Source organism: Scylla paramamosain, chromosome 5, assembly GCF_035594125.1.
Source record: "Scylla paramamosain isolate STU-SP2022 chromosome 5, ASM3559412v1, whole genome shotgun sequence".
Classification (NCBI taxonomy): domain Eukaryota; kingdom Metazoa; phylum Arthropoda; class Malacostraca; order Decapoda; family Portunidae; genus Scylla; species Scylla paramamosain.
Genome location: NC_087155.1, coordinates 27,962,338 through 27,988,583, shown reverse-complemented (window position 1 = coordinate 27,988,583; position 26,246 = coordinate 27,962,338). Strand labels below are relative to the sequence as shown.

General features: G+C 36.3%; 2 protein-coding genes across 15 annotated transcripts in view; one reads left to right on the top strand and one right to left on the bottom strand.

Moving 5' to 3' along the window:
- Window positions 1–26,246, bottom strand: part of LOC135100769 (uncharacterized) — a 95,857-nt gene that overhangs the window by 68,406 nt on the left and 1,205 nt on the right. For 7 of the 12 annotated variants that reach the window (XM_064004054.1, XM_064004051.1, XM_064004052.1 and 4 more), the window contains exons 1-14: window positions 19,644–19,710; window positions 18,778–18,982; window positions 17,437–17,593; window positions 17,164–17,279; window positions 16,231–16,428; window positions 14,826–15,048; window positions 13,307–13,443; window positions 5,454–5,518; window positions 4,649–4,810; window positions 4,243–4,341; window positions 3,403–3,601; window positions 2,379–2,566; window positions 726–825; window positions 429–500 (exon numbers count right to left, since the gene is read on the bottom strand). In XM_064004054.1, the coding sequence (XP_063860124.1) occupies window positions 429–500; window positions 726–825; window positions 2,379–2,566; window positions 3,403–3,601; window positions 4,243–4,341; window positions 4,649–4,810; window positions 5,454–5,518; window positions 13,307–13,443; window positions 14,826–15,048; window positions 16,231–16,428; window positions 17,164–17,279; window positions 17,437–17,593; window positions 18,778–18,982; window positions 19,644–19,660 (1,938 nt within the window). In that variant the 5' untranslated portion in view covers window positions 19,661–19,710. Of the gene's footprint in view, window positions 1–428; window positions 501–725; window positions 826–2,378; window positions 2,567–3,402; window positions 3,602–4,242; window positions 4,342–4,648; window positions 4,811–5,453; window positions 5,519–13,306; window positions 13,444–14,825; window positions 15,049–16,230; window positions 16,429–17,163; window positions 17,285–17,436; window positions 17,594–18,192; window positions 18,329–18,554; window positions 18,746–18,777; window positions 18,983–19,643; window positions 19,712–26,246 lie in introns of those variants that run through there. The other 5 variants (XM_064004061.1, XM_064004063.1, XM_064004059.1 and 2 more) reach the window with 5 other exon arrangements.
- LOC135100775 (THUMP domain-containing protein 1-like) lies at window positions 18,497–25,239 on the top strand. 3 transcript variants are annotated; one of them, XM_064004089.1, is made up of 5 exons: window positions 18,497–18,529; window positions 18,801–18,904; window positions 21,492–21,697; window positions 22,015–22,202; window positions 23,821–25,239. In XM_064004089.1, the coding sequence occupies exons 3-5, from the start codon at window positions 21,502–21,504 to the stop codon at window positions 24,415–24,417; spliced, it is 981 nt and encodes a 326-aa protein (XP_063860159.1). In that variant the 5' UTR covers window positions 18,497–18,529; window positions 18,801–18,904; window positions 21,492–21,501; the 3' UTR covers window positions 24,418–25,239. The 3 variants fall into 3 exon arrangements, with proteins under 3 accessions (XP_063860159.1, XP_063860157.1, XP_063860158.1); XM_064004087.1 differs by lacking the exon at window positions 18,497–18,529 and having other exon boundaries at window positions 18,857–18,995; XM_064004088.1 differs by lacking the exons at window positions 18,497–18,529; window positions 18,801–18,904 and adding an exon at window positions 20,228–20,458.

Genomic DNA, 26,246 nt, shown 5'->3' with positions numbered 1-26,246 from the left:
ATGGAATGGTATATGGTACTTACCTTGTCTTGTTTGTTATTAAACAGTATTTTAAGAGTTAATTACAAAGAGTATTAGTGCCAAAATTAATATGTACATAATTATCCATGATCATGTGACAATGAAACAAGATTATAAAAGTTCCACTAAAATGATAACAGCAACTAGTTAACTTACCATCATCATCAATATTTTTTTAATCAAAGCCACTGCATATAATTTCAAGCTATGTATTAAAACTATTTTTCATGTTTTTTTGGAGGACATCATCTTATAGATATGATATTCTGGATAATGACCTTGATTTTCTGTTGTGAACCTAAGTTTACTTTTACTTTATTCAGTTATTCTAGATAAGAGTAACATGTTCATATGAATATCTTATCTGTGTCTAAGTAATGATTTTTCATCCTTCCCAACACACATACCTGTGTAAGCAGTCTAAAGGCAGCAGTGTCATGGAGATTCTGCATGTGAACACAGACAGCAAAGATTCCACCCTTCCATCATTGAGAAAAGAAAACAACACAGTAGAATTAAATATACATCAATATTCACTACACTACTGACTTCTATGAGTTGTAAAATAATGTTGGCAAGTATTTTACCCAATCATTCTTCTGTAATACTCCACTAGCCATAATGATCCACACTTTATCTGCATAGACTTTCTTCCCTGTGTGTCATAACTGCTACTTCCCTCAAATGACAACATAACAACTCACCTCTTTAGGGAAATTAAAGGTAAACAGGTGAGTGATGTTGAGAGGAGTTGCTGAGGCCAAGAGTTCCTTAATTTCTTCTTCATAATCTTTTTTCTGCATCCTGCAGACACAGCACATAAATATAAAATATTCATCCTTATACATCTAAACAGAAGAGTAGTCAACTACAACTATAAGTAACATCTGCTTTACAGTATATTCTGAGTTTAATCTTTTCACACACCAAAAGTTTAATAAGTTTCTGTTTTCACTGTGACATGTGGCTGGAGATCCCTAAGGGACCCCATGGAGTGGCCTGACTATGTGGCAAAACATTTCATTATATATATTATCAATTTCACCCTTTTCACTCTTTTTCCTGTTACTATTATACATTGCTGGCTTTGTTAGAGATTATTTGGTCTTATGAGACAAAAAAAGCATATATATATATATATATATATATATATATATATATATATATATATATATATATATATATATATATATATATATATATATATATATATATATATATATAAAACTTTACAAGAAATGCAATATACAATGAACTTTACGGAGTCCTAAAAAAAATGTGAATAGAGAAATAAGAAATACTTAAATTCACTATCTTATAGCTCAAAAATGTCATAGCTGAATTTTATGCTTTAAATGTCAATAAAAGCAGATTCTATGAACTTTCCAAAGCTACCATAAGAATTTTGACATGATGAGTAGTTCTTGAGAAAATGGAGGAAAACAAACACATTTTGGAATATGCTTTAGACTAAAAATGTAATTTAAAGGGACATATGGCACTCACAGGCTGCCTGCTGAGAGGACACTAGTTCAGAGGCACTTATCAATTCAAATCCACATAAGCAAGAGAATTGACAATTTGTTTATTTGCTAAGTCTAGCTTGGATCTTAGAGAGAGAGCAACATTTAATTGGATTCTGATGGAAACTGTATTTTTTGGCAGATTCAGAGGATATTTGATTTGATTCCTATCAAAAGCTTAAATGCAGACAAATACATTTTGATAAGAATCATGTCATAGAGCATGAAAGGGTTAAGAAAGAAATAGAAGTAAATGTTTGAATTTCATGTGAATTTCAGAATGGAATGATTTTCAAGTTATTCTTACACGTTACTTTTATAAAAGAAATCAAATGCACCAATCTTTCTCTAAGTTGAAGAAATATTCTTCATCAACTGACTGGAAAAAAATAAATAATTAATGAAAAATAAAATAACAAATAGATTAATGAATAAATAATGTTTTTTTTTTATAGTAAGCTGTTTGTTATATTTTGTATGCAGAGAAAAGCATTCAAGGGAACATACAGTGAATATCCATATCGCATCCCACACAATGGAGAAAATGTTCACTTGCCTGATACAGGAGTAAGCTGCAAAAGTTACTATGTATGTGAGATGCAAGGAAGGGCATGAGTTGTGAGATCTATAAGTTGGGAAGTGCATTTACTTTTCATTTATCTATTTGTTATCTATTTTTCTATAATATGAAATTCCACAGTGTGTGTGTGTGTGTGTGTGTGTATTTACTTAGCTGTAATTTATCGTAACCAAACCCATGTATAATTAGTATACATAATATACTGAGGACATGCTGTATAGTGTTTAATTTTATGATCAGCTTAGTATACTTACATAGTGATATTTAAGTAAGTATCACTGTGGCTAGAAAGGGCCCTCCTCAAAAAAGTTTCCCTTGCCCTAGAACCTGCAAAATGGGCTCCTGTTACCCCTGAGTGAGCTGTACGTGACACCTCTGGCACCACTACTTCACGGCCCATTCGTACAATGCCTGTGTCCATCCAATAGTCCCAGTCCACGGCCTGCATAAAGATGGTGGTGAATGGAAGCATGCTAATTAGTATACAATGTTACCATATACTAATGCTATATCTATCTTCAATTAGCTCATATACCTACATACCTTCCATCAATTTTAATAAGTACTATGTATCTTGTTATACATACTATACCAACCATTCCTGACCTGAAGTTCCCAAAATACCTGCAGCCCTTATATCAAAATGTCTTTCCATCTCTTCTTCATCTCATAATTCTTAACACCCACATCAGTCTTGATGAAACTTTCTTCCATTCCAACAAACACTGTTACAATTCTGAGCTCACAGACAAAGGTGGTTCTCTCTCTTTCTCTTTTCCTCTCTCTACATCCAATTTCCTTTCAAAACCCAAAATCACCCTTCCCTTTTATCTTCATTTCATACAAAACTAATACATTCAATATTCATCTCTCTTCATTCTCCCAGTTTCTTACCTTTTAGCCTCACTCATTTCACCATGCATTCACTGATGCAACCATGAAGATTAAAAGAAAAGTTAATCTTATCTCTTCACTTTGTCTCACTATAGAAAATAAAGGTGAAGGAGCATAGTGCCCTTTCACTATGTTTTTCAGTCCTCTCTTACAACATCCAATGCTTCTTGCCTCAAAGTTAACCTATAGGATGAGTGTACTATAAATTAGTACCTATAGACTAAATGTAATTTGATGGGTAATGGAATTGCTACATTCCTATATATAATATAATAACAACACAAAAGAAAGAACATAAAAATAAAAATTAGAGAATATTTTTGTCTCATACAGCTAACAAACAAAAAAACAATGATTACTGAAATGCAACATGAAATACTTTACCACATATACTGGAGGCCATTTAGGCAAGGTCTCTTTCAGAAAGCTCCTCTTGACCATCCAGCCATATGCAGGAAAGGAGTGGACACGGTTCAACTTAGTCAGATCACTAGCAGTGTGGTTAAACGAGAAGTGAGAAAAAGCAGAGACACAATAAAGGCTCGGGTCTTCATCAAGCAGTACTGATGTCTGCTGCATGTACCTGCATGCAAAAATATATTTAGAATAAAGTGACAATCTATTTCTCTGCATATATTTAATTTTTCATTACCACTTCAAATAAATAATTTTCTTTCTTTAATATTTTATACTGTGAAACAAGAACCATTTGATCTGACATGGTGTCAAGAGAAAAATCAGACAGAGGTTAAACCCTACATGAAACACTCAAGGTACATATTTCATTACATTACCATTTAATGACACACACTATGGTTCCAGTGAATTCTAATTAATTGCAACTACATATTCTATCACTATACTTCTCTTTTCATGGTTCTAATCACTGGCATCTACACATGACCATGAATACCTTTAAGAGTCAGTTACCCTCCACATTTGTCCAGCACTTAATGCATTTGATACATTCTGTTCACGCTGATTCCTATCATTCTAAATTTTTAGTATGATTCTTGACTTTTCAACAAATTCTGTCATACTATGAAATGTTTTTTTATATGTTTCTGTAACTCAGGTTTTTCTGTACAATCCCATGTTTGTTGAGTGTTGTTCGATACATTCCCATGAAAAAATTTAAATTTTTTTAAATGCACTCATCAGTCTCTTCTAAAGTCCCCTCCACAGACTAATTTCAACAAAACAATCAACTGTAGGGTGACTTACATGATGAAGTCTGGGGCAAGAATGAGGTCTTCTTCAAGAATGATAAATTTGTCCACACTGAGAACATTCAGTGCTCTAAATAGAGCAAATCTCAAATGTCTGGAAAAAAATTTAGTAATAAAAGTTTCTGATACAGCATTGCCAGTAGTACTAATACTATAAGTACCTAAGAATAAAGTGCCTTTTATGTAGAATGATTACTTTGTAAAATCTCATATATAACTAATTTTCCACACAAGTTCCTCCTTTAAAATTAAATAAAGATATCATAGTATACACCATAAAGTTTCTTCTAGTCCTTGCACCTCACTCACAAAAACTGTTCAGGCCATCCAGTGGCTAAGCCTAATATAATGACATTGTAATACCAGGTATAGTATTATATGGAAAACTAGAATTACTTTACCTGGATATGCGTGGAGAAAGTTTGCCTTCAGGTTGGTGGATCTGATATTTGAGGCCCAGAAGGTCTACTAACTTAATGGTTTCAAGGTGCTCAGGTCCATCTACTGACACCAGGATCTGATCATGGGTCATTCCAGGCTGACTTGTCAGTTGTCGAAGTAATCTGGTCAATAATGATATGTTTACAAAGTAATGCAAATACTCTGGCCTGACAAGATACTAAACTGTGCTCTAGTAAATAAAAATTACTCCCATGAAAATTTGTTATAAAGAATATGGTAAATTATGAATGAAAACTCACACCATACATGTACAAAAACAGAATTTCCCATAATGTAATGTTACTTTTAGTAAAATACTCTTCAAGGTATTATTCAGACGATAAGATTCTAACTCCTCATACACTGCAGTCTTAAGCTTCCATTATTTTAGCATTGTGCATGATCCAAGTGTAAGGATGTATATATGTGAAGGGTATAGAAAAGAAACAAGCACAGCATTTTGAGAGAGAGTGTTGACTCTAGAAAGGGATATGGTGCCTGAGTTTGTGGTATGTAGTTGGAATAGAACAAAGAATGTATTAAGAGAGTTATGTAACAAGATAATGGAGTAAGGTATGGATGAAAGCTGGAAAAACTACAAGTTTGGATTTATATGTAACTAAATGTTTGAAAAGTCATGAAAAGGCTGTTGTTAAATCATTAGTGGCATTGTTAAATTTATGTGCCATAAGCAGTATGGATGAGTGTATGTGTGATTATATGTGAAATAAAAATTTTATTAATCACTGTGAGGTTTACACACACCTATACAGGTAGCGTGGGCGACTGCTGGCCACAATTACCACACCTAGCACTTCATGCCACATGTCCTGCAACAAAAACAAAACAAATTAAACATCTTGGATGTTTAGAACATAAGAACATAAGAAAATAAGGGAAGCTACAAGAAGCCATCAGGCCTACACAAGGCAGTCTCTCTATGAAATATACCAATCTATATCCACCTATCATCACCATCCATAAATTTATCTAATCTTCCTTTTAAAGTTCCCTAATGATTCAGCACTAACAACCTGATTACAGAATCTATTCCATTCATCTACCACTCTATTTGAGAAACAATTTCTTCTTATATTTTTCTTATATCTAACTTTTCAAGGTTGAATCATTATTTCTTGTTCTCTCTTAATTACTGATCCTGAGAATTTTGCTTGCATCATCCTTGTTATAACTCCTATACCATTTAAACACCTATATCAAGTCCTCTCTTAACCTAAGTCTAAGAAATGTAAATTTAAAAGCTTCACTCTCCTTTCATAAGGAATATCCCTCATTCCCTGTAACCTTTAAAGGGCTTTAAAAGATCTGTGCACCATGTGCTCAGTCACTTGAAGCAGTTTTTTACTTCTCTTTAGTGTTTATATATATATATATATATATATATGGAGCTTCAGTTGGTAACATCACTGATGAGCTGTGAGGGATTCAGAGGGAGGCCCAGCCACTGCAGCCGCCAGTGACTCAGTGTCCAGCGAGACGTCAGAGTGAGCTTGTCTGCGCTCCACTATCCAATGCCACTTCAGTTTCTTTTGCATTCTTCTTTTTTTAATAAGTTTCGAAGGACGCCTTGTTATAATAAAGCAAAGCGTGTACAGATAGATGCAGCAAGGAAGATGACGAAAAAGAAAAATAAGCAAGACGAGTTGTATTGTTGTGGTAACAAGTTGCCACCACATGCTACCTTAAGGCCAGTTCACACTAGTACGTTTTTGCATATTCCACACCTGGTCTCTGCTTCTACTATGACGTCACAAAGAGGTGGAGTGTAAGAAGCAGATGAGTTGGGATATGCATCTTTCCATCTTCCAACCTTCATTTACAAAGGATCTTGTTGAAGTAGCACATGGGTTTTTAAGTGTGCTTTTACAATTCTAGAGACAGATTAACAAAACTTCTGCATTCAAAAGGCTCTAATTGAAGAGATACAGGTTTTAAAGGTGTTTTTATGATTCTAGTGACAGATTAACAAAACTTCTGCATTCAAAAGGCTCTAGTTGAAGAGAGACAGGTTTTAAAGGTGTTTCTTCAACTCTATTGACAGATTATCAAGATTTCTACATTCAAAAGCCTTTAGTTAAAGTGAAACCGTGTTTTTAAGAGTTTTTATGGGTCTGCTGACATATTAACAAGATTTCTATACTCAAAAGCCAATATACATGTAGAATCCTTTCTCCCACTCACTATCCAATTCTTTCAGCATCTCTTTCCCCGTATTAATTTTCCCTCGAGCCTTCTTGATTATTATTGTTAGGAACACATATATGTAGCAGCCCTGTAGGTGAGCACATGAGTATGCTGTGTGTATGGGGTGAGTATACGTAGGTATAAGAACTTTGCGAGAGAATGAGTCTCTTGGATGGCTTTGATGCTGGCGGGATCTCTAATGTTCACATTCAAACAATGGTGCCATATTTCCAGTCTTAACTTGGAATACAATTATTACAATCTCTATAATTACAATTATGTGCTTCACCCAAATTGCTATTGCACTGGAATACTCAAACAAAAAAAAAATATGGACAACACCGCTGCCACACAGGCACAGAGTTGGCTTGGATTCATCTCTTCCACACACGACTCACGGTCAGTGTGGGGTGACAGTTCACACGAGTGGATGGGAATGACGTCATAGTTGAAGTGGAGACTGGGTGCGGAATCCGCAAAAGCATACTAGTGTGAACTGGCCTTTAGTTTCACCACCACCACTACCACATATAGCTTCACCCCACCACCCAGCCTCATCCCACACCTCTTCTCTGCCTCTTCCCTCTACTTCTCAACAATCGCCTCCACCACAACTCACTGCTGAGTCCCATGAAGCCACAAAGATGGATCTACAAATCAAATTATTCCAACACAGTTTTCCACCCCCTATGAAGATGACGAGAAACATATAATCTCACTTCCAACTAGAAACAATTGCATGCAAGATATGCAGCAAATGCTTAGAGGAGAAGAAACTTGAGGCAGAAAATAATAATTTTGACTGCACCATCACCATCACTTGTCTCCAGTGTAGGGAGGTGTCATTAATAACACATGTTGCACAACGGGTAAGAGACAATTCACAGATCTCAACTGCAAGCTCGTTTATGAGGCTCTAATTAATGACCTTGTTTGTGCTGGACTGAATTGAATTGCTCAAGCACAAAGCATACCTCCCATGTCATCTGGGAAATTCAACAGATACACCAACTTCCTCTATGACAAAATCTGGAAACACTACAAGGATGCTCAGAAGAAAGCAGTTGATGGAATTTTCCATCACTATGCCTTAGTTGATATGCTTCCAAATCCTGTGACAAAGCAACTGGACATTGCTGGGAGCTTTGATGATACATGGAGGAAGAGAGGACATACTTCACAAATTGGTGTTAGATTTGTGATAGAACAGGAGAATGGAGTGATTGTTGACTTTTCAAATCCTATGCAACTATTGTTCTATCTGTTCTACTAAGCAGAAGCAGCATCTGTCACAGGAAGAATGGGATTCATGGTTTCAGGACCACAAAGAAAAGTGCTTCAAAAACTTTGATGGGACATCAGCAGCAATGGAAGCAGAAGCAGCAGTGAAACTATGGACCTGATCTACAGACTACAATCTTCATTATGCCAACTTCATCAGTGACAGAGACTCAAGTACATACAATGCTGCATGTGCACTAAACAATGGCAATGGACCACATGATGTGCCTGTTCAGAAAGAAGAGTGTATCAATCATGTGGCAAAGAGACTTGGCACTCGACTGAGGAAACTCAAACAAGAGGACTTCACTGTCATCACAACAAAATCAGGGAAGATGAAGCAGTGTTCTAGGAAGTGCCAAGAAGCTGACAAATAGTGTCATACAATCTTTGTAGAGGTATTACAAGAGTGCTATCAATGACAATGTGAGTCTGTCATCTCAATGTGTGATGCAATCATGGAATCTTTCTACCCTGCTTGTTCATCAGATAAGAATACACATTTACATGATATGCTTAATCAGGGTGAAATACCTTGTACTCACTCTGTAAAACCACCCTAAGTAACATACTTTCTGATAAGCAAGAGGACATCAGGGAGATCTACTGCAATCTGACCAGGACAGAGCTCCTTGAAAGGTGTATGAAAGGCAGAACGCAAAACCTGAATGAAAGTCTACATTCTAAGCTATGGGCTAAATGCGGCAAAACTAAGTATAGTAGGACCAAAAAGAGTCAAGTCTGCTGCTATTGTGACTGTATTAGATCACAACTTCAGCTACTTGAATCCAAGTTTACTAACTCATCTTCGGTTTGGTGCCTCTCAAAACACTCGCTGGGTTAGGCACTCAAGAAAACAGAAGAACAACTCCTGTATAGAAGAGGACCTAAAAGAAGCCCCATTCAAGAGAAGAAAGTGAAGACTGCCAGCCAGGCAGCTTCTAATAATCCTGCTGACAAAGAGGAGGGTGGTGCCCTCTGATCCCCTCATCTGTGAGTGATTAATATCCTGTCATACAGGAGGAGAACAGGTGCCAATTAGCCCTGAATATGATAATAAACGATGGTTTCCTTTTGATTATATAATTTTTATTCTAATGCATGTAAAATTTTACCAGAAAAACCCAACATATGGAATTATACACACTTCTCAGAAGAAAATGGCTCGTATCTCAAAACTTAAGTTTTTTGCATATCCTTTGTTTTCCTACAAGATAATGGATATGTAAAGACATTATTGGAAAGAGGAAAAGAATGGGTTATTTTTCCCCAAAGATAGATTTTCAAAAAAAAGGCTCTTCATACTGTGCTAGATTTTTTTTGTAAAAAAAATATTTTTTTATTTTTTTATTAGTTTTTATTTCAAAATTAAATGTCTAATAAAAATCTATTGGGGAAGTGAAGATACATGTATGTATATTATCAACACTAAATTTTATAGCAACTGGTTGTAAAACAAGTGAGGAAAGGAAATTTTGTCACTTTTTTTGCTTTTTCAAAATTAAAAAGTTATTTCTATAAAACTAAAGGAGGGATCTCAACAAAAATTGGGGATTTGCTATTGTAGTTACTAAGGTACATACACAACAAAATTCATGAGGATACTCATTCTAATGGACCTATATCCTTCCTGTAATATGGGGACCAGAACTACACACCATAATCTAGATGAGGTCTGACCAGTGCCAAACACAACTTTAATATTACTTCGGGACTTCTACTTTTACCATTCCTAAAAATTTATCCTAATACCTGATTTGTTTTATTTCTGGCCCATATGCACTGTTTTCTTTGATGGAGATCAGAGCTATCTATAACTCATGAATCTTTTTCGTTCTCTGAACTTACCAGTGCCTTGTTCTTTATTGTGTACTACTGAGTAAGTTTCTTCTACCTATGCTAAGTACTTTGCATTTGTTAATATTAAATTGCATTTGCCATCTGTCTGTCCATTTGTTCATCCTATTCGAATCTGCATACAAAGCAATCATATCTGAATATAATCTAATTAATCTACCTATCTTCTAATAGACTGACTCTACTATTATAAGTACTATCATAAATATTTATATTCAAGACTGAAATAACTACATAAAAATATCTTATCCTAATTTAATAATTTTTAAGGAAGAGATTCCTACATTACTTAAGGAAGATATCAACTAAAAAGTTTTTAAGAAGTTTGAAATGTTCTCATTTACTTAAAATCTACATCATGTACTGCAGTGATTTAGGCCCCCTTCAAATGAGGCCACCATGGTCAAGCTAGTGGAGCCAGAAAAACGTATCATGCCACCAAGCTTTATTAAGAAGCAAGAGACACTCTAAGGACCCCTTTACATGACACTGCCTTGGTGGTGCCACCATATTATTTATTTATTTTTTTTATGTAGGAAGGATACTGGCCAAGGGCAACAAAAATCTAATAAAAAAAAATGCCCACTGAAATGCCAGTCCCATAAAGGGGTCGAAGCAGTGGTCAAAAATTGGTGGATAAGTGTCTTGAAACCTCCCTCTTGAAGGAATTCAAGTCATAGGAAGGTGGAAATACAGAAGCAGGCAGGGAGTTCCAGAGTTTACCAGAGAAAGGGATGAATGATTGAGAATACTGGTTAACTCTTGCATTAGAGAGGTGGACAGAATAGGGGTGAGAGAAAGAAGAAAGTCTTGTGCAGCAACACCGTGGAAGAAGAGGAGGCATGCAGTTAGCAAGATCAAAAGAGCAGTTAGCATGAAAATAGCGGTAGAAGACAGCTAGATATGCAACATTGCGGCGGTGAGAGAGAGGCTGAAGACAGTCAGTTACAGGAGAGGAGTTGATGAGACGAAAAGCTTTTGATTCCACCCTGCCTAGAAGAGCAGTATGAGTGGAACCCCCCCAGACATGTGAAGCATACTCCATACATGGACGGATAAGGCCCTTGTACAGAGTTAGCAGCTGGGGGGTGAGAAAAACTGGCGGAGACGTCTCAGAACACCTAACTTCATAGAAGCTGTTTTAGCTAGAGATGAGAAGTGAAGTTTCCAGTTTAGATTATAAGTAAAGGACAGACCAAGGATGTTCAGTGTAGAAGAGGGGGACAGCTGAGTGTCATTGAAGAAGAGGGGATAGTTGTCTGGAAGGTTGTGTCGAGTTCATAGATGGAGGAATTGAGTTTTTGAGGCATTGAACAATACCAAGTTTGCTCTGCCCCAATCAGAAATTTTAGAAAGATCAGAAGTCAGGCGTTCTGTGGCTTCCCTGCGTGATATGTTTACCTCCTGAAGAGTTGGACGTCTATGAAAAGACGTGGAAAAGTGCAGGGTGGTATCATCAGCGTAGGAGTGGATAGGACAAGAAGTTTGGTTTAGAAGATCATTAATGAATAATAAGAGAGTGGGTGACAGGACAGAACCCTGAGGAACACCACTGTTAATAGATTTAGGAGAACAGTGACCGTCTACCACAGTAGCAATAGAACGATCAGAAAGGAAACTTGAGATGAAGTTACAGAGAGAAGGATAGAAACTGTAAGAGAGTAGTTTGGAAATCAAAGCTTTGTGCCAGACTCTATCAAAGGCTTTTGATATGTCCAAGGCAACAGTAAAAGTTTCACCAAAATCTCTAAAAGAGGATGACCAAGACTCAGTAAGGAAAGCCAGATCACCAGTAGAGCGGCCTTGATGGAACCCATACTGGCGATCAGATAGAAGGTTGTGAAGTGATAGATGTTTAAGAATCTTCCTGTTGAGAATAGATTCAAGAACTTTAGATAAGCAGGAAATTAAAGCAATAGGACAGTAGTTTGAGGGATTAGAGCGGTCACCCTTTTTAGGAACAGGTTGAATGTAGGCAAACTTCCAGCAAGAAGGAAAGGTAGATGTTGACAGACAGAGCTGAAAGAGTTTGACTAGGCAAGGTGCAAGCACGGAGGCACAGTTTCGGAGAACAATAGGAGGGACCCCATCAGGTTTATAAGCCTTCCGAGGGTTTAGGCCAGCGAGGGCATGGAAAACATCATTGCGAAGAATTTTAATAGGTGGCATGAAGTAGTCAGAGGGTGGAGGAGAGGGAGGAACAAGCCCAAAATCGTCCAAGGTAGAGTTTTTAGCAAAGGTTTGAGCAAAGAGTTCAGCTTTAGAAATAGATGAGATAGCAGTGGTGCCATCTGGTTGAAGTAGAGGAGGGAAAGAAGAAGAAGCAAAATTATTGGAGATATTATTGGCTAGATGCCAGAAATCACGAGGGGAGTTAGATCTTGAAAGGTTTTGACATTTTCTGTTAATGAAGGAGTTTTTGGCTAGTTGGAGAACAGACTTGGCATGGTTCGGGGCAGAAATATAAAGTGCATGAGATTCTGATGATGGAAGGCTTAAGTACCTTTTGTGGGCCACCTCTCTATCATGTATAGCACGAGAACAAGCTGTGTTAAACTAAGGTTTAGAAGGTTTAGGACGAGAAAAAGAGTGAGGAATGTACGCCTCCATGCCAGACACTATCACCTCTGTTATGCGCTCAGCACACAAAGACGGGTCTCTGACACGGAAGCAGTAGTCATTCCAAGGAAAATCAGCGAAATACCTCCTCAGGTCCCTCCAACTAGCAGAGGCAAAACGCCAGAAGCACCTTCGCTTAGGGGGATCCTGAGGAGGGATTGGAGTGATAGGACAAGATAAAGATATGAGATTGTGATCGGAGGAGCCCAACGGAGAAGAAAGGGTGACAGCATAAGCAGAAGGATTAGAGGTCAGGAAAAGGTCATATAATTGAAATGACTCAAATGTAACCATTCAGACATGACTGCACCACTACATTTTGCCAAATTTGTAGTGGCAAGGCAAGGTGTTTTTGTGCGTGATGAAGCCTGTGGAGCCAGGAAAAATTCCAACTTCATGGTGGCCTCATATGAATGGAGCCTGAGAGATGATTTTCGAGTCTTCTGTCATGCCTTTTACAAGTGATCAGAAACATCAAAACATGCCTTTATACTCCTTATGTATTAACATTGGACAAAAACTTACATGTCTTAAAATCAATAAAATGGATTTTAAAGTGAAAGATCATTCTTCACTGGCCATGTTACATTGAGCCATATCATTATGAAAACAAAAGGAATTTCACAAACTAAAATAAAGCATCAAGTAAAACTTACAGGTCTGGTGATGTTGTCTGGTTTGGGGAGAATGAATGGTGTTGAACAAGAGCATAGGTCATCATATCCATCATAGAGTTCACAAAACTGTTGCCTCTTTGTCCAAGAATCTGGCCACTCCCTACAAAGTGGTTGCTCTGTATGGAATGTTACTAATTTATTTATCATCTCCAAAATAACTTTCATCTTCTATTAGAACAATAAAAAATCTGAAAAGGAAACTGTTATGTCAGAATTCTTCCAAGCATTCCCCAAAGAAGTGGCCATGCCAGAAGAGCCCCAACCTATCTCTATTCAGACATTTCCTTCTAGCTTGCGTAAGCACATGACCTCGATTAACAGTACTTTCACGCATGCACATTATTTTATCCTTTCATTTTCCAAGTCGCTAACTTCTATTAGCACCATCAATTTCACTTGCATACACTTTCTTTACAAACCCTTCACTCTTCATCCTCTCAACATGGCCATTCAATCTTGGGTGTTCCTTATAAGCCACCCAATTACTTCACATTTTACAGGCACTCAAACCACATCTTTCATATCCACTTTCATTGTTCTCATCCTCCCATTCTGTCACTCAATATGCTCCTCTCAGAAAATTCATTTCCACAGCATCCACGCCTGATTGTTGTGGCCTCTTTTATGTCCAGGTCTCTGATCCTTAATCCTCTCTTTACAACCATAGATACATTTTCCCTTTCATGATTTTTGTAATTGTTTCTGTAACACACTTTATCTTTACTACCCTCTCTTATCTCTTGACTCTATGACAACACTTCCTATAGCCAACTGTACATGTGGATCCTCTATGTTGGAAATAAGCATTTGCCAGGAATAATCCTTTTCTTTGCACTTAAAAGTCCACCAAGTATTCCTTATCTTCATTTATTCCATACACTCTCCATTTTCTACTACAGCTGCTACCTCACTACTTCCAACCTTTCAATTTACATCTACAGCTAACACTGTTCTTTTCCAGTCCCTCTTTTCTTCATCCACTCATTTACTTCATTTGAACATTTCCTTGTCTCCTCTCTCACTCAACATTTATAGGTGTATATGCACAAATTCATGCATATGTAACCATCCCTACTTTTTCCACTGTCCATGCTGTCCTAGAACCTTGTTACCCATTTTCAGGGATGTCAAAATGTTTATCTCTATTTTTCCTTTTTTTTTTCTATATTTCATAATGCTTATCTTTCAGTGTGTGATGAATGCCATTTCTGGTCCCTTTGAGCAAGCACATACACATCCATACAGACAACATACACAAAAAGAGAACTGCTGGTCTTCCACTTCTCTCACACTCTCAATTTACACTTTACCTACAACACTTGAAAGAATTAACAACCAGGACATCTTTAAGTATCTCCATGCCATTATAAACTTGTTATGGAAGTAATTTCTCACAACATGCCATTCTCAGTTTGCACAATTATCCCTCAAACAAGAAAATTTTTCAAAATGATGGAATACATTTAACACATGTCAGGCTGAGATTTGTTATCCTAACCTGTCAAGTTAGATGGTAAGGTCACTTCAAAGTGCAGGGGTGGCACCCGCATCCCATGGGCAGCACCCATGGTATTGGTAACCAGACTTTCAGCTAGTGTTGCCCCACTCACAAGCCAAGCCCAAGCCCACGTGGTTTGTGGCATGAAGTGCTGTGCCAGGAAGGATCCCATGGAAGTGAGAGATTCCTTGACAGTTTCTCCCAGGAAACTTAAAAAAACAGACTGCAAAAAAGAGAGAAGCATCACCATCAAAATACTCTAATAATACTACTTCACTTCTCCATCATTAATCTCACACACATGGTAACTATAACAGAGATCCTTTCAAAATGTTCTTTCTGCACAGATCTCTATATAGTGTTTCACTCTCTATTCACAGCAATTATTTTTTCATCTGATCTCGTCTAATCTATTCATATGCCATTTCTTTAAATTTCCTCTACTGAATTAACACAAGTCTTCAATCCATTCTTACACATTCCTCTTCTGGAATGACTACCAGATGTGCCTTTGTGTTCTGCATGATGTCTTTTTGGCTCTGAAATTGGAACCCTTTCAGTGACATCTGCTTAACGAACTGCCAGAAATCACAAGGAGCCATACCTCCTGCCTTGGAAATCTGGCAAATCTAAAGTTTTTGGTACTTGTCCAAGAGATCCTGGATCAGCTACAAAGAACAGGACTGCTTTAATGGGAATTAAGCAACAACCAGCTACAGTATGAAAACTATGTACCCAGCTTGATTCTTGGCCAAGCACCAAATTCCTTTGGTTTCCACTACAGGCAAAGTTCCTTGTGATTTCTGGCTGTTCCCTAAACAGGTGCAGATGAAAGAATTCCAATTTGAGGGCCAAGACTTGATGATGAACCATTTATCCATTCTAGAATTACTTCAGATAATGTTTCCAGCAATAAAATATTGATGGACTATGGATTTGGAGTTAATTTTTGGTTAAACTCTATAACAAAAATGTCATCTAAACTCTGAGATGGTAGTGTGTCCTACCATGGTGGTTGTGGGATGGCAGTGCTGCCTAACTCTCATTTACCTGATGGCAATGTTGATTCTGTATTCATTGATAGATTTTGTTCATTAATGCTTTACTTCTCATGAAAGGCTTGAATGTTGTGATAAGTGTAAAAGCAGTGCAAACAATAAAAAAAATCAGTGGTGTCAATATATGACAGAAGCTATTCGACAACTGGCTTACAAACTCACCTGATTCACACAGCTTGCTTAGTTAAGTCTCCAATGAATGGACTACAGTATTTAACATACACTGGAGTAATGCAAAATGTAATCTAAATAATGATACTCAACAATGTTTCAGTACATAGTGCATACTATAGTGTTCACTCTAAAGATCACTTAAATTATGATGAACTATTACTCAGTTTAGTTACATGTGCAGTTAGAAGTGCCATCCGTCCCTCCTTGAGCTTTCCAAGGGTCTCCACTAGTTCCAGTTCAACCAGATCTGTGTCAAAGTCAGTGAGTAGGGTGGTCTGCTGGGTATGGAGATTCATCACCCTCAAGGACATGAATGCACCTGGGCTTGGCTGCTGAATTGTGCTGCTAGACTCATTGTGTTGCAACCACACCTGTAAGAATAATATGCATATGTTGGCTACAGATAGCTTACTTTTGATCTGTCTATCTCTCTGACACCCTGCTCCCTCTGGGAGCATCCCTTAAGAGATAGTAGAGAAGGTTCCACTCATCTTTATTAAAACACTGTCCTCTTACTTGTTCAACTGCTTGCCCTCTACCAGCACCTTTCACACATGTACTCCTTTGTATTTTCTAAGCGGCCTTGCTTACCTTTTAGGAACTTCAGTTTCACCTGCATTATTTATTTATTTATCTATTTTATTTATTTATTTTATTTCATTTTTATTTATTTATTTTATTTATTTATTTATTTTTTTTTTTTTTGTAGAAGCTCTTCACTCTTCATCCTCTCAATATGTTACCATGACATCTGTGAGTTTCTTTTAACTTCACCTAACTTGAAGATAAAAACCTAAAGAGCAAATTATAGTCTCATTTCTCTTAGGATTTCCTCTTTATTTGGAAAGCAGGACTAATCAACTCTGAGAACACAACCAATGTAAAAGGTATGTGATGTGTCCATTGTTGCACTTACAAATTTTCTTCATATAATTTCAGTAATAGCCTTGGACACTGAAATGCTGCCCAAAGGAATCCAACAGATCAGGAATTATAAATAAAAAATCTAGAAGAAGTAGCACTAATTAACAAATTACAGATGAATAAAAAAACTATGGGATTTTTTTAACATGAAAGATAAGATAAAAATGTATTTGAGCACCCACCATGGAATGATGATGGTGAACAGCTGATGTGAGGGCCATTGTCAAGGGCTGGACAACATCTGTTCTGGGAAGGTACCAATCCAGCTTCACCTCTACAGGTTTTAGTGTTTCATCATCTGCTCTTATAAAGTGGAAGTGGAAGTAAAATAACAGCACTCAGTTTTATTTGCAATACAAGTAGTACAGTACATTGCTATAAAATGTAAATGAAAGTTTTAAGGTATACATACATACATAAATAATTTCATCACTCATAAGATGTGCAATACTAACCATCAAAATCTCCAACTGAAATATTTGTGAAATTTTTGAGGTTGACAGTCCAGTATGTGTTGTTGATGGTGACAAAGCTGAAGCTGAAGAGCTCTGTGGCTTTCTTTAGACCAAAGTGCACTGGTATGTGTTTGTTCCCGACCACTAGTTCTTGGATCTGTTCAGAAAATTTACAGCTTTAATGATGCCCTTATATGCATATGATGCCAACCAAGCTCTTTCAAAGTTTCTTTACAAAAGCCTATTTAAACTTATTGTTCAACGATAAATAAGTAAATTATATATAAATAAATAAATAAATATATATATATATATATATATATATATATATATATATATATATATATATATATATATACTTGAGCCTCCTCCACAATTACAACATATTAACTTAAATTCTACCAAAGGTTTGATGTTTTGCACAAACAGGCTCAATAACTAAATAAATAAGTGGGCGGAATGAACAAATAATAAAATAAATAAGTAAATAAATAAATAAAAACAGCTGCCAAATTACTACTCTTCAAAAACTGGTATCGTTGTATTCAGCTCTGGAATATCCTGGAAACACTTAAAGATTAGTGGTCTTGTGCTCCTCTCTTATGGGAAAGATAGGCCACGACAAATCTTAAAGTCCATTAATCACAGAAATGTCAGAAGATAGTAAGAAATGCAAAGCTGCGACGGCTAATGAGATAAGCATTTTCATTTTTTTTTCATATTTCCTAAAAAAACATCTAAGGCAGTACTCCGTACTTTTTTTTTCTTTATCCGGTTTATGGGTTTTAAGAGTCTATTTTCTGCGTTTATCAATGTAAGGTGAAACACGACCTCGGTCCTGGTGGTTGTATCACTCCACGCTGGGAAATATTACGAAGATACCCGTCTTAACATCAGATTAGCGGTGATTGATTTCCATGAGTTGTAAGTGTTTTTGATAGTTGACAAGACTAAGTGTATCACAAGGTATGCGTTGGAACAATGGATAAGCTGAAGCACAAGAAAATAGATTCACAAGGTATGCTTTGGAACAACAGATGAGCTAAAGCACCAGAAAATGGAATCTATCTCTCCAGTTCAACGTTACAACGTGGTAAGACGAGATTAGCATAACTTACCTATATAATATTGTCCGATCACCTTTGGATTTCGCAATATCCTTGTTTAGACGCTCAGGGGCAAAACAAGTAGGCATTTAACAATTTCTTAGAACACACATATACAGCATGGCTGCTGTACTGGTGTGGTCAGCGTTATTTTTATCTGATTGATGTGGTCAGCACTCAGTGTCAGCAAACGACAAGTACACTAGACTGTTACTAATATTTGTAATGACCATACCTTGCCTTGTTTATCTTCAACAGCGTATCCGGTACTGACTTGATCGTGGGTGAGACCACCGGCAGCGAAGCTCTGGTCGTCAATGTCCAGGACTTCCATCCGTGTTGTTTCATCAGGGTGCACCACGGTAAGGTTGATCTTGACGAGGTGGCTGTCCACATTGGCAACACCTATTAGAATCACCACGACCATAACCAGCGCCCACCTGCAGAAATGTTGTAAGTACCATTGTTTGTACTGATCGAACCAAATGGCTTCTGGAGAACCTTCCCTCGATGCCCTGCGTTTTAGAACGTTTCACTGTCTTTCTTCGACTGCTTTTCATGTATATATTCATGACAAACAATATAGATATACAAGGATTCTGCATCATTACTAAGGGGTAGGTTAGGAGAATCAGCAGATTCATTGACCCTGTGGCACGTGTGAAGAGTGCGTGCGAGAATCCAAGGCACTTCATCTTTTATCGTTCATTTTTGCATTCTCATCTTTATTATATCCCTTACTCCTTCGAACTCTTTTCAGATCATACATATGTACTGTACATGGATACACTTAACTCACTCAAGAAGTTCTCTTCATTTCCTTCTACTGTCTACGCTTACTGTCTACGTGTTTTATAAGCGAACCTGCAATTATTTAATTCCCATCGCTGCTATCCTCAAGCCACAGACACCCATAAGTGATTACTCTGATTATTCAGGTTTACTTAATAAATATTAATCTAGTACTTATCAGAGTGCAGTTATTTTAACGAAATTACTGTGAAACAAATATATATATATATATATATATATATATATATATATATATATATATATATATATATATATATATATATATATATATATATATATAGTATGTACGTTTTCGGTGTCTTCATGTTGAAAAGACAGCCTTCCTGAACGACCAGCGTCAACAGCGTGCGACACAGCTCTGGTAACACAAGGAAAATCATAATAAATACATTTTTCCTTGTACAAAAAAAAAAAAAAATAAAAATAAATAAATAAATAAATAAAAATAAAAAAATCTGTCGGTATATAAAGAACAATAATGGGTCTCAGAAAAGGAACGTTGGAATAATGAATTTATCATAAGATAATCTGATCACTGATCTCAAAATATATCGAGATCAGTGAACTGAAATGTACTGTATTCCTCTACTTTTCCTGCCACGTCTGTTCTCTGTGGATTTTTACCTGTGTTTGTGATTCCTTTAGGTCAATGGTCGTGTAATTACATTACTATAAAGGTGTGAATAATAGATTAATAGTAATACATAATAATGTACATGAAAATCCAGGATATTTACTTTTGACAATTGAAAAATTAATGAGATTAAAAAATCGCAGTTTGGAGAGAAAAAGGGAAAAAGATAAGACTAAGAAATAAACACAGACAGTATAAAAATAAAACATTGATAAAAAAAAAAAGGGCCAAAAAAATCCAATGGAGAAGTGCGGTGAAAAGTGAAGCAGCAGTAGAGGCCAAAGGAAGAGGAAGAAGAAGAAAAAGAAGGACAACAATAGCACGTGGAGAGAACGCAGCGTAGCGGTGCCTTACGGCGGGTACAGTATCTACATTGAGCCGCCACTGAGCACCTTCTGTACTAGGGAAGAAAAGGAACAAGAACACGTAGGACCCAAGAAGCCATACGAAGCGCTAAAAATCACAAAAAGTAGGTTATCTTCCTTAAAATGCACCGACAGCGATTAAGTGTTGCCCGTCTAGTTTTGTCAAGCAGACTGCAACATTAAAGACTGATTTTGTTCTCTGGTAGTTTTTTTTTTTTTTTTCTGTTCTCAAAGGCTCTAATGGTTTGAAGATGCAACAGTGACTGATAGGGTAAGAAGACCCTCATCAAAGTAAGAAGTCTAATTCAGATAGTTTTTTTTGGTTCATAGAGACAAGGTATCTGCATGTTTCGAGCGTTTTCTGTATGATTGCTGCTGTACGCACTTTGATGATATTCGAAAGAGTTGGGGTTGTTACACATGTATTACTTGTGTAATATTGAATTTATCTGCATCACCAGTAACACCTCAATATTATTTCAATAAACGTCACCCATATCTCTTTATATATTAGATAATTTTGTGCCAAGGAGTTTAGCCAAGGACATAAGAACTTAATGCAGCTCTCAAAAATTTAAATACCAAAGAATTTTAAAATAGTTGGCCAATTTGATTTCAGAATTGGCAGACAATGCAGATTTGCCTTAAAATATTCCTTGAATGTGAGAATAAAACTATAAATCAGAACTGCAGTTGATATGCAGATTCTTTCCTATCAAGTGTCACTCTGAATAGGGATAATATCAGCGTGTCCATGTGAAGGTTGAGTAACTGTAGGCAACAAAACTTATATGTAAATTTCACCCCTGAAGATTCCTTCCATGGTAAATTTCTCAGCCTAACATAACCAAATTCATTGTGTGGATTATTTTATTTGGAAAGAAATCTTGTAAGCAAAATGTGGGAAATTTTCCATGGGGGAATTTTGGCATTTTAGGTTAGGCTCCTTCCTTCAGAAGGGGTAACTCTAAAAAATTGTTAGCAAAACTATCGATGAAATGGATGAGGACACATTTACTGATGTGAAATCAAGTCAACAAAAAGTAATGAATAGTTGTATGTGTATTAGAAGATAATTATCTTATATTGTAAAATCATTGCATTTTAGTTTTATTTACTTATTTCTTCCTTTTTCAGCAAATTAACAATGGGGAAAAACAAAAGACCAAAAAGCTACTATGTTCAGCTGGCTAAGAAACAGAAGAGCTACCACAATGTTCTGAGTCCTGGACTGACAGGATTTCTGTGTACTTGCAATGACCGGGAGAGAGAGTGTGTACTGGAAGCCTACAATATCCTGAATGAGTATGCAGACCAGATGTATGGCAAGGAAGTGATTCCAGGTAATGATTATGTTGTTCCTTGTAAAAAAAAAAATTGGCTTAACAGTTTCGTTTGTAGGTATGAACTGTAAGATTTCAGTCATGAGCTTCTACAGCATGGCTGATAACAAAGTGAATTAGCAGCTTAGCTTATCAGTAGGTTAGAGTGAATGAACATTTTGAAAGTCTATTCACATGAGTATTTGGATCAGTCTTTGTCATTCAGTGGTAGCAAAACTTGTTCAACACAGAAAGAAATAAATCAGTTGAGACAACAGGTGAAACAAAGGAGAATGTAAGCAGTGAAGGAAAATAAGGAATGTCAAATTAACTTCCAGATATGAATGTAGTAGATGAAGGAAAATCTAGTGAGGCAATACAAGACAGCACCGAAGAACAACCTGATAACAGTAAGCCGGAGACTGAGAAGGATGGGAAGTCCAGTCCAAGTCAACAAAAGCAAGAGGAAATTGAAGGAGCCAACGATTCTGATGAAGAATTCTCGTCTCTTGATGCTGCTATCAAGGTACCGTGGTGACAGTAATGAAAGCTATTTCTTCAGCTTTTGTTAATTTTTTAAATTGATTTTTAACTAAATAAGGGATGAAATGGATTTTATATTAAGGTGTATTTACCAATTTGTAGTTGTGTTTGTGTGTGATGGTTACTATGTGTCAGTTGTTCCTTTCCACTGGGAATGTTCTGGTATTTTATGATTTTTAGTGATTTTGCTTGTTTATTTTATTTTTTTTTATTAATTTATGTTTGTTTAGTTATTTGTATTTTTACAAGATTTAGTCAGTGCCAGCTATTATATTTTTCTTCAGATTTATGTATGTTGTTTGCATAATTTTCTGCTACTCTCTCTGGTAATGCATTTCTCTGATCTATTGTTCTATTTAGTAAACTGTATTTTTTTTGCACATCACTAACTTCTCTAGCCAAATTTGTTCTACATTCTCCATGCTTTTGTTTCCTTTTTTGACTTAAAGCTTGTTCTTTTCTTACAAATGTTTGTCAATTATTATTATTATTATTTTTATTTATTTATTTATTTATTTATTTTATTTTTTTTCTTTTTCTTCCAGCTTAGGTAACTGCAGCTCCTCTAAGCTTTCCTCCTCAGCTTAAACTTTTTAGATTTGGTGCCTGTCTTGTTGCTGTTCTTGTTACTTTGGTTAAACTATTTTTTCTCTAACTGTAGACTCTGCTGCATGTTCTAATGTTAGTTTTCAATAATATTAATTCTTCTTACTCTCTACTTACCTACTTATGTGAAGGGCACTCATGTGTTTACTAAAAATGTGTACAGGTTTCTCACTTTCATGTATGTGGTACTCTGTTAACTTCATCTTATATCCAAATTACATGCATTACACACAATTTTTTTCATCTTTCATTAGAATCTTATTAACTAGCCAGCTCAATCTTATGATCACTTGACACTTACCTATCTGTATTGAAAAACATCTGCTGTTTATTACTGCAGTCACTTAATTTGCCTTAGTTTTCTGTGATTTCTTACAGCATTGGCCTTTTTTTTTTTTTTTTTTGCATCATCAGCAAACATTCATATAACTGCCTTTGGCAACATTTTTGTCATTTCTTTTCTTTTGGTGCCCTGTTTTGGCACACTGGATTCTATTGCCACTATTGTGTTTTTTGATGTAGATTGAAAACCTGATTCTTGCCAAAACTGAGGTGTGATGATTGCTGCTTATTACATTTTGTCAAGAGTACATATTTCCTGTAAACTTTTCTTATTTCCCTTCCTTCTAAATATTCTCAACAATTTGTACAGCTTTCCTTGATCTTTCACTTGTGTTGTATTTCTCATACAAGGCTTTGAGGAAGAACTGTCAGCTGTGAAGCACATTGCGTGTATAAATAAACTTTTATGGGAATCCTTTGGCATAAATACTGATAATCTTGATCCTCTCTCTCTCTCTCTCTCTCTCTCTCTCTCTCTCTCTCTCTCTCTCTCTCTCTCTCTCTCTCTCTCTCTCTCTCTCTCTCTCTCTCTCTCTCTCTCTCTCTCTCTCTCTCTCTCTCTCTCTCTCTCTCTCCCCCCTCCCCCCCTCCCTCCCTCCCTCTCTGTGTATGTGTTTAGTTCATCATATGTGTATAAACAATTTCTTTTCCAGGCCGATGTTGAAGAACTTCAAAAAGAAAGTGAAAAGAAACATAGACATTTAAGAAGATTTGGTCAGGTGGCAACAGGAGCAAAAAATTATGTCTTCATCCGTTCCACTCTTGAGGATCCCCTTCCCCTTTCTCTGACCATAATGGATGATATTCTGAAGCTACAGCGGCAGAAAACAAAAAAACTTATTCGTATGATTCCAGTGCAAGCAACATGCAAAGGCTTTCAGGATGACATTGTGAAAACAGTAAAGAATTTATGTGAATCATATTTCAGAGAAAAGGGAGAGTCATTTTACATTGCTATTAAAGTAAGGAACAATAGTTCAGTAGAACGAGAGTCCCTGAAAACATCTCTCATAACAGCAGTCAGTGAAGCTCACTCTGCAAACACACCAGAACTGAAAGATCCAGAAGTAGTTGTGAATATAGATGTGATTAAAAATGTCTGCTGCATAAGTTTGTTGCCAGGATATTTTACAAAGTATTGTAAATACAATTTGTTAAGTTTAGGTAATAAAAAGGAAAATGGAAAAAGTGCACCAAAGAATGAAGACAGTAAAAGTGAAGTTTCAGAGAGGGAAGTTGAACCCAAGTAAATTCAAACTGCATAGCATTGTAAATATTGTGAAATGAAGCGCCACAAAAATTAATGGTCTGCAAAAGTTTATGATAATATATAGGAAAGGGATGGAAAGCACATTTCATAAAACATTGATTTAATGCCCCCTTCTTATGAGGAGATAGAAAGGAATAAAATATATATATGAGAAGGTGTGAAAAGAATCTTATAAAAAGATAGCAAAGGAATCAGATGTTGTTGTTGTTTTTTTTAGGAGATAAAAGAGATGTAGAATATTATTTTATTAAAAGATAGAAAAGGGATTGAATATTATGTTGTTAGAGGACAGAAAAGGGATAAAATATTATTTGATGAAAAGATAGAAAAGGAATCAAGTATCATATTGTATTGAGAAGATAGCAAGAGAATAAGATATTAGAAGGTAGGAATAATACCAAAAGTCGCTTTGAAAAACAAGGCACAAAGCATTTTCTGACTTTCAAAAAAAGACTTAGTTACATACCATTGTTCTTAAATAAATATAAACAAACTGCAGCAAAAATGTCATTGATACAAGCACTTAAATGAAGGAATAAAAGTTGACAGCAATAGTTTGGTGTTGCAGATGTCACACATTGAGAAGAGTTAAATCAACTGATGGTGTTTGAACAAGAAAGAAAGGTAATCATGTATGGTTTTTGTTCATTTGAAGAAACAAGGAACAAGCATGTTTTGTAATTGAGTGTGGCCCTTTATATATACCTTTTATGTATATATAAGCACTGTCATGTGTGTTGCAGTTCATTTTGTTATTTTATAAATATTTTACATGTTTGTAAATATAAATGACTACCTAATATTATATTGATTGAATCTTATATATATCATTGTAGATAGTTGTCAAACAGGATACTCAACCCACTAGTCTCAAGATGGATTTGCTCCCATTGGTAAGGGACCACTTTGGGTATTTTGACATTTTATACAACAGTAAAGCTAAACCTTTTTGAAACAAGTGAAGCTAGTACAGCTGGAAGTTCTGGAAGAGCCCCACAGGGCTGATGTACATCAAATGAAGCCAGTTTTTAATGATTTTTAAACTGATCAAGGTGTTCTCATTTGAATATCAATAATTTCTGAATATATTGGCAATGTTATGATCAGTACATATAACTTCACCCTACAAGAACTAACTTGTGCTCCCCTCAGTTATCTCTTTCAAGCATGTGCAGTATGGGTGCTTGGCATTTTCACCACTGGCAGTCAGTATCAAGCAGATCTCTGCAGTACTATGGGCTTTCCAGCTCTGTGCACATTAGACATTTTACATAGACATGGGACATTTTACATAGGTATCAACCAGCTATATGATGAACCATTCAAGGAGGAGGAGGCAGTAGGCACCTGCTGAAATGATAATTACTCCCAGTGAGGTCTAAAGCACTGGATCAGGGGGCTATGAACCTATCATTAAACTCACCTGTGACACATTGAATGTTTCCCTTTGTGCCTCATAATACAAGGGGGCAGTCACAGCCTGCCTTCTAAAGACAACTCTCTTCCTTCACACAAAACTACAAGCATCTAATTACACACACACCCTTCACTCAAAATTCAAAATTATCATGGTGACTCCTACACCAGCCTTAGAGTCCCCATCTGGGGAGGGGACCACAAATGTTCCCAGGTTGGACTGCTCTTCTGGTATTGACCCTAAATGTCTTGACAACCCCCTCAACTTTTTCTTCATTAACTTGTGCAACATTTGCAGTCTTAGATCTGATCTGATCTAGATCTGTAGAACACCACCTCTCATCTACTAAACCTCATCTTTTTTTCCTCACTGAAACAGGTGTCTGAGGCAAC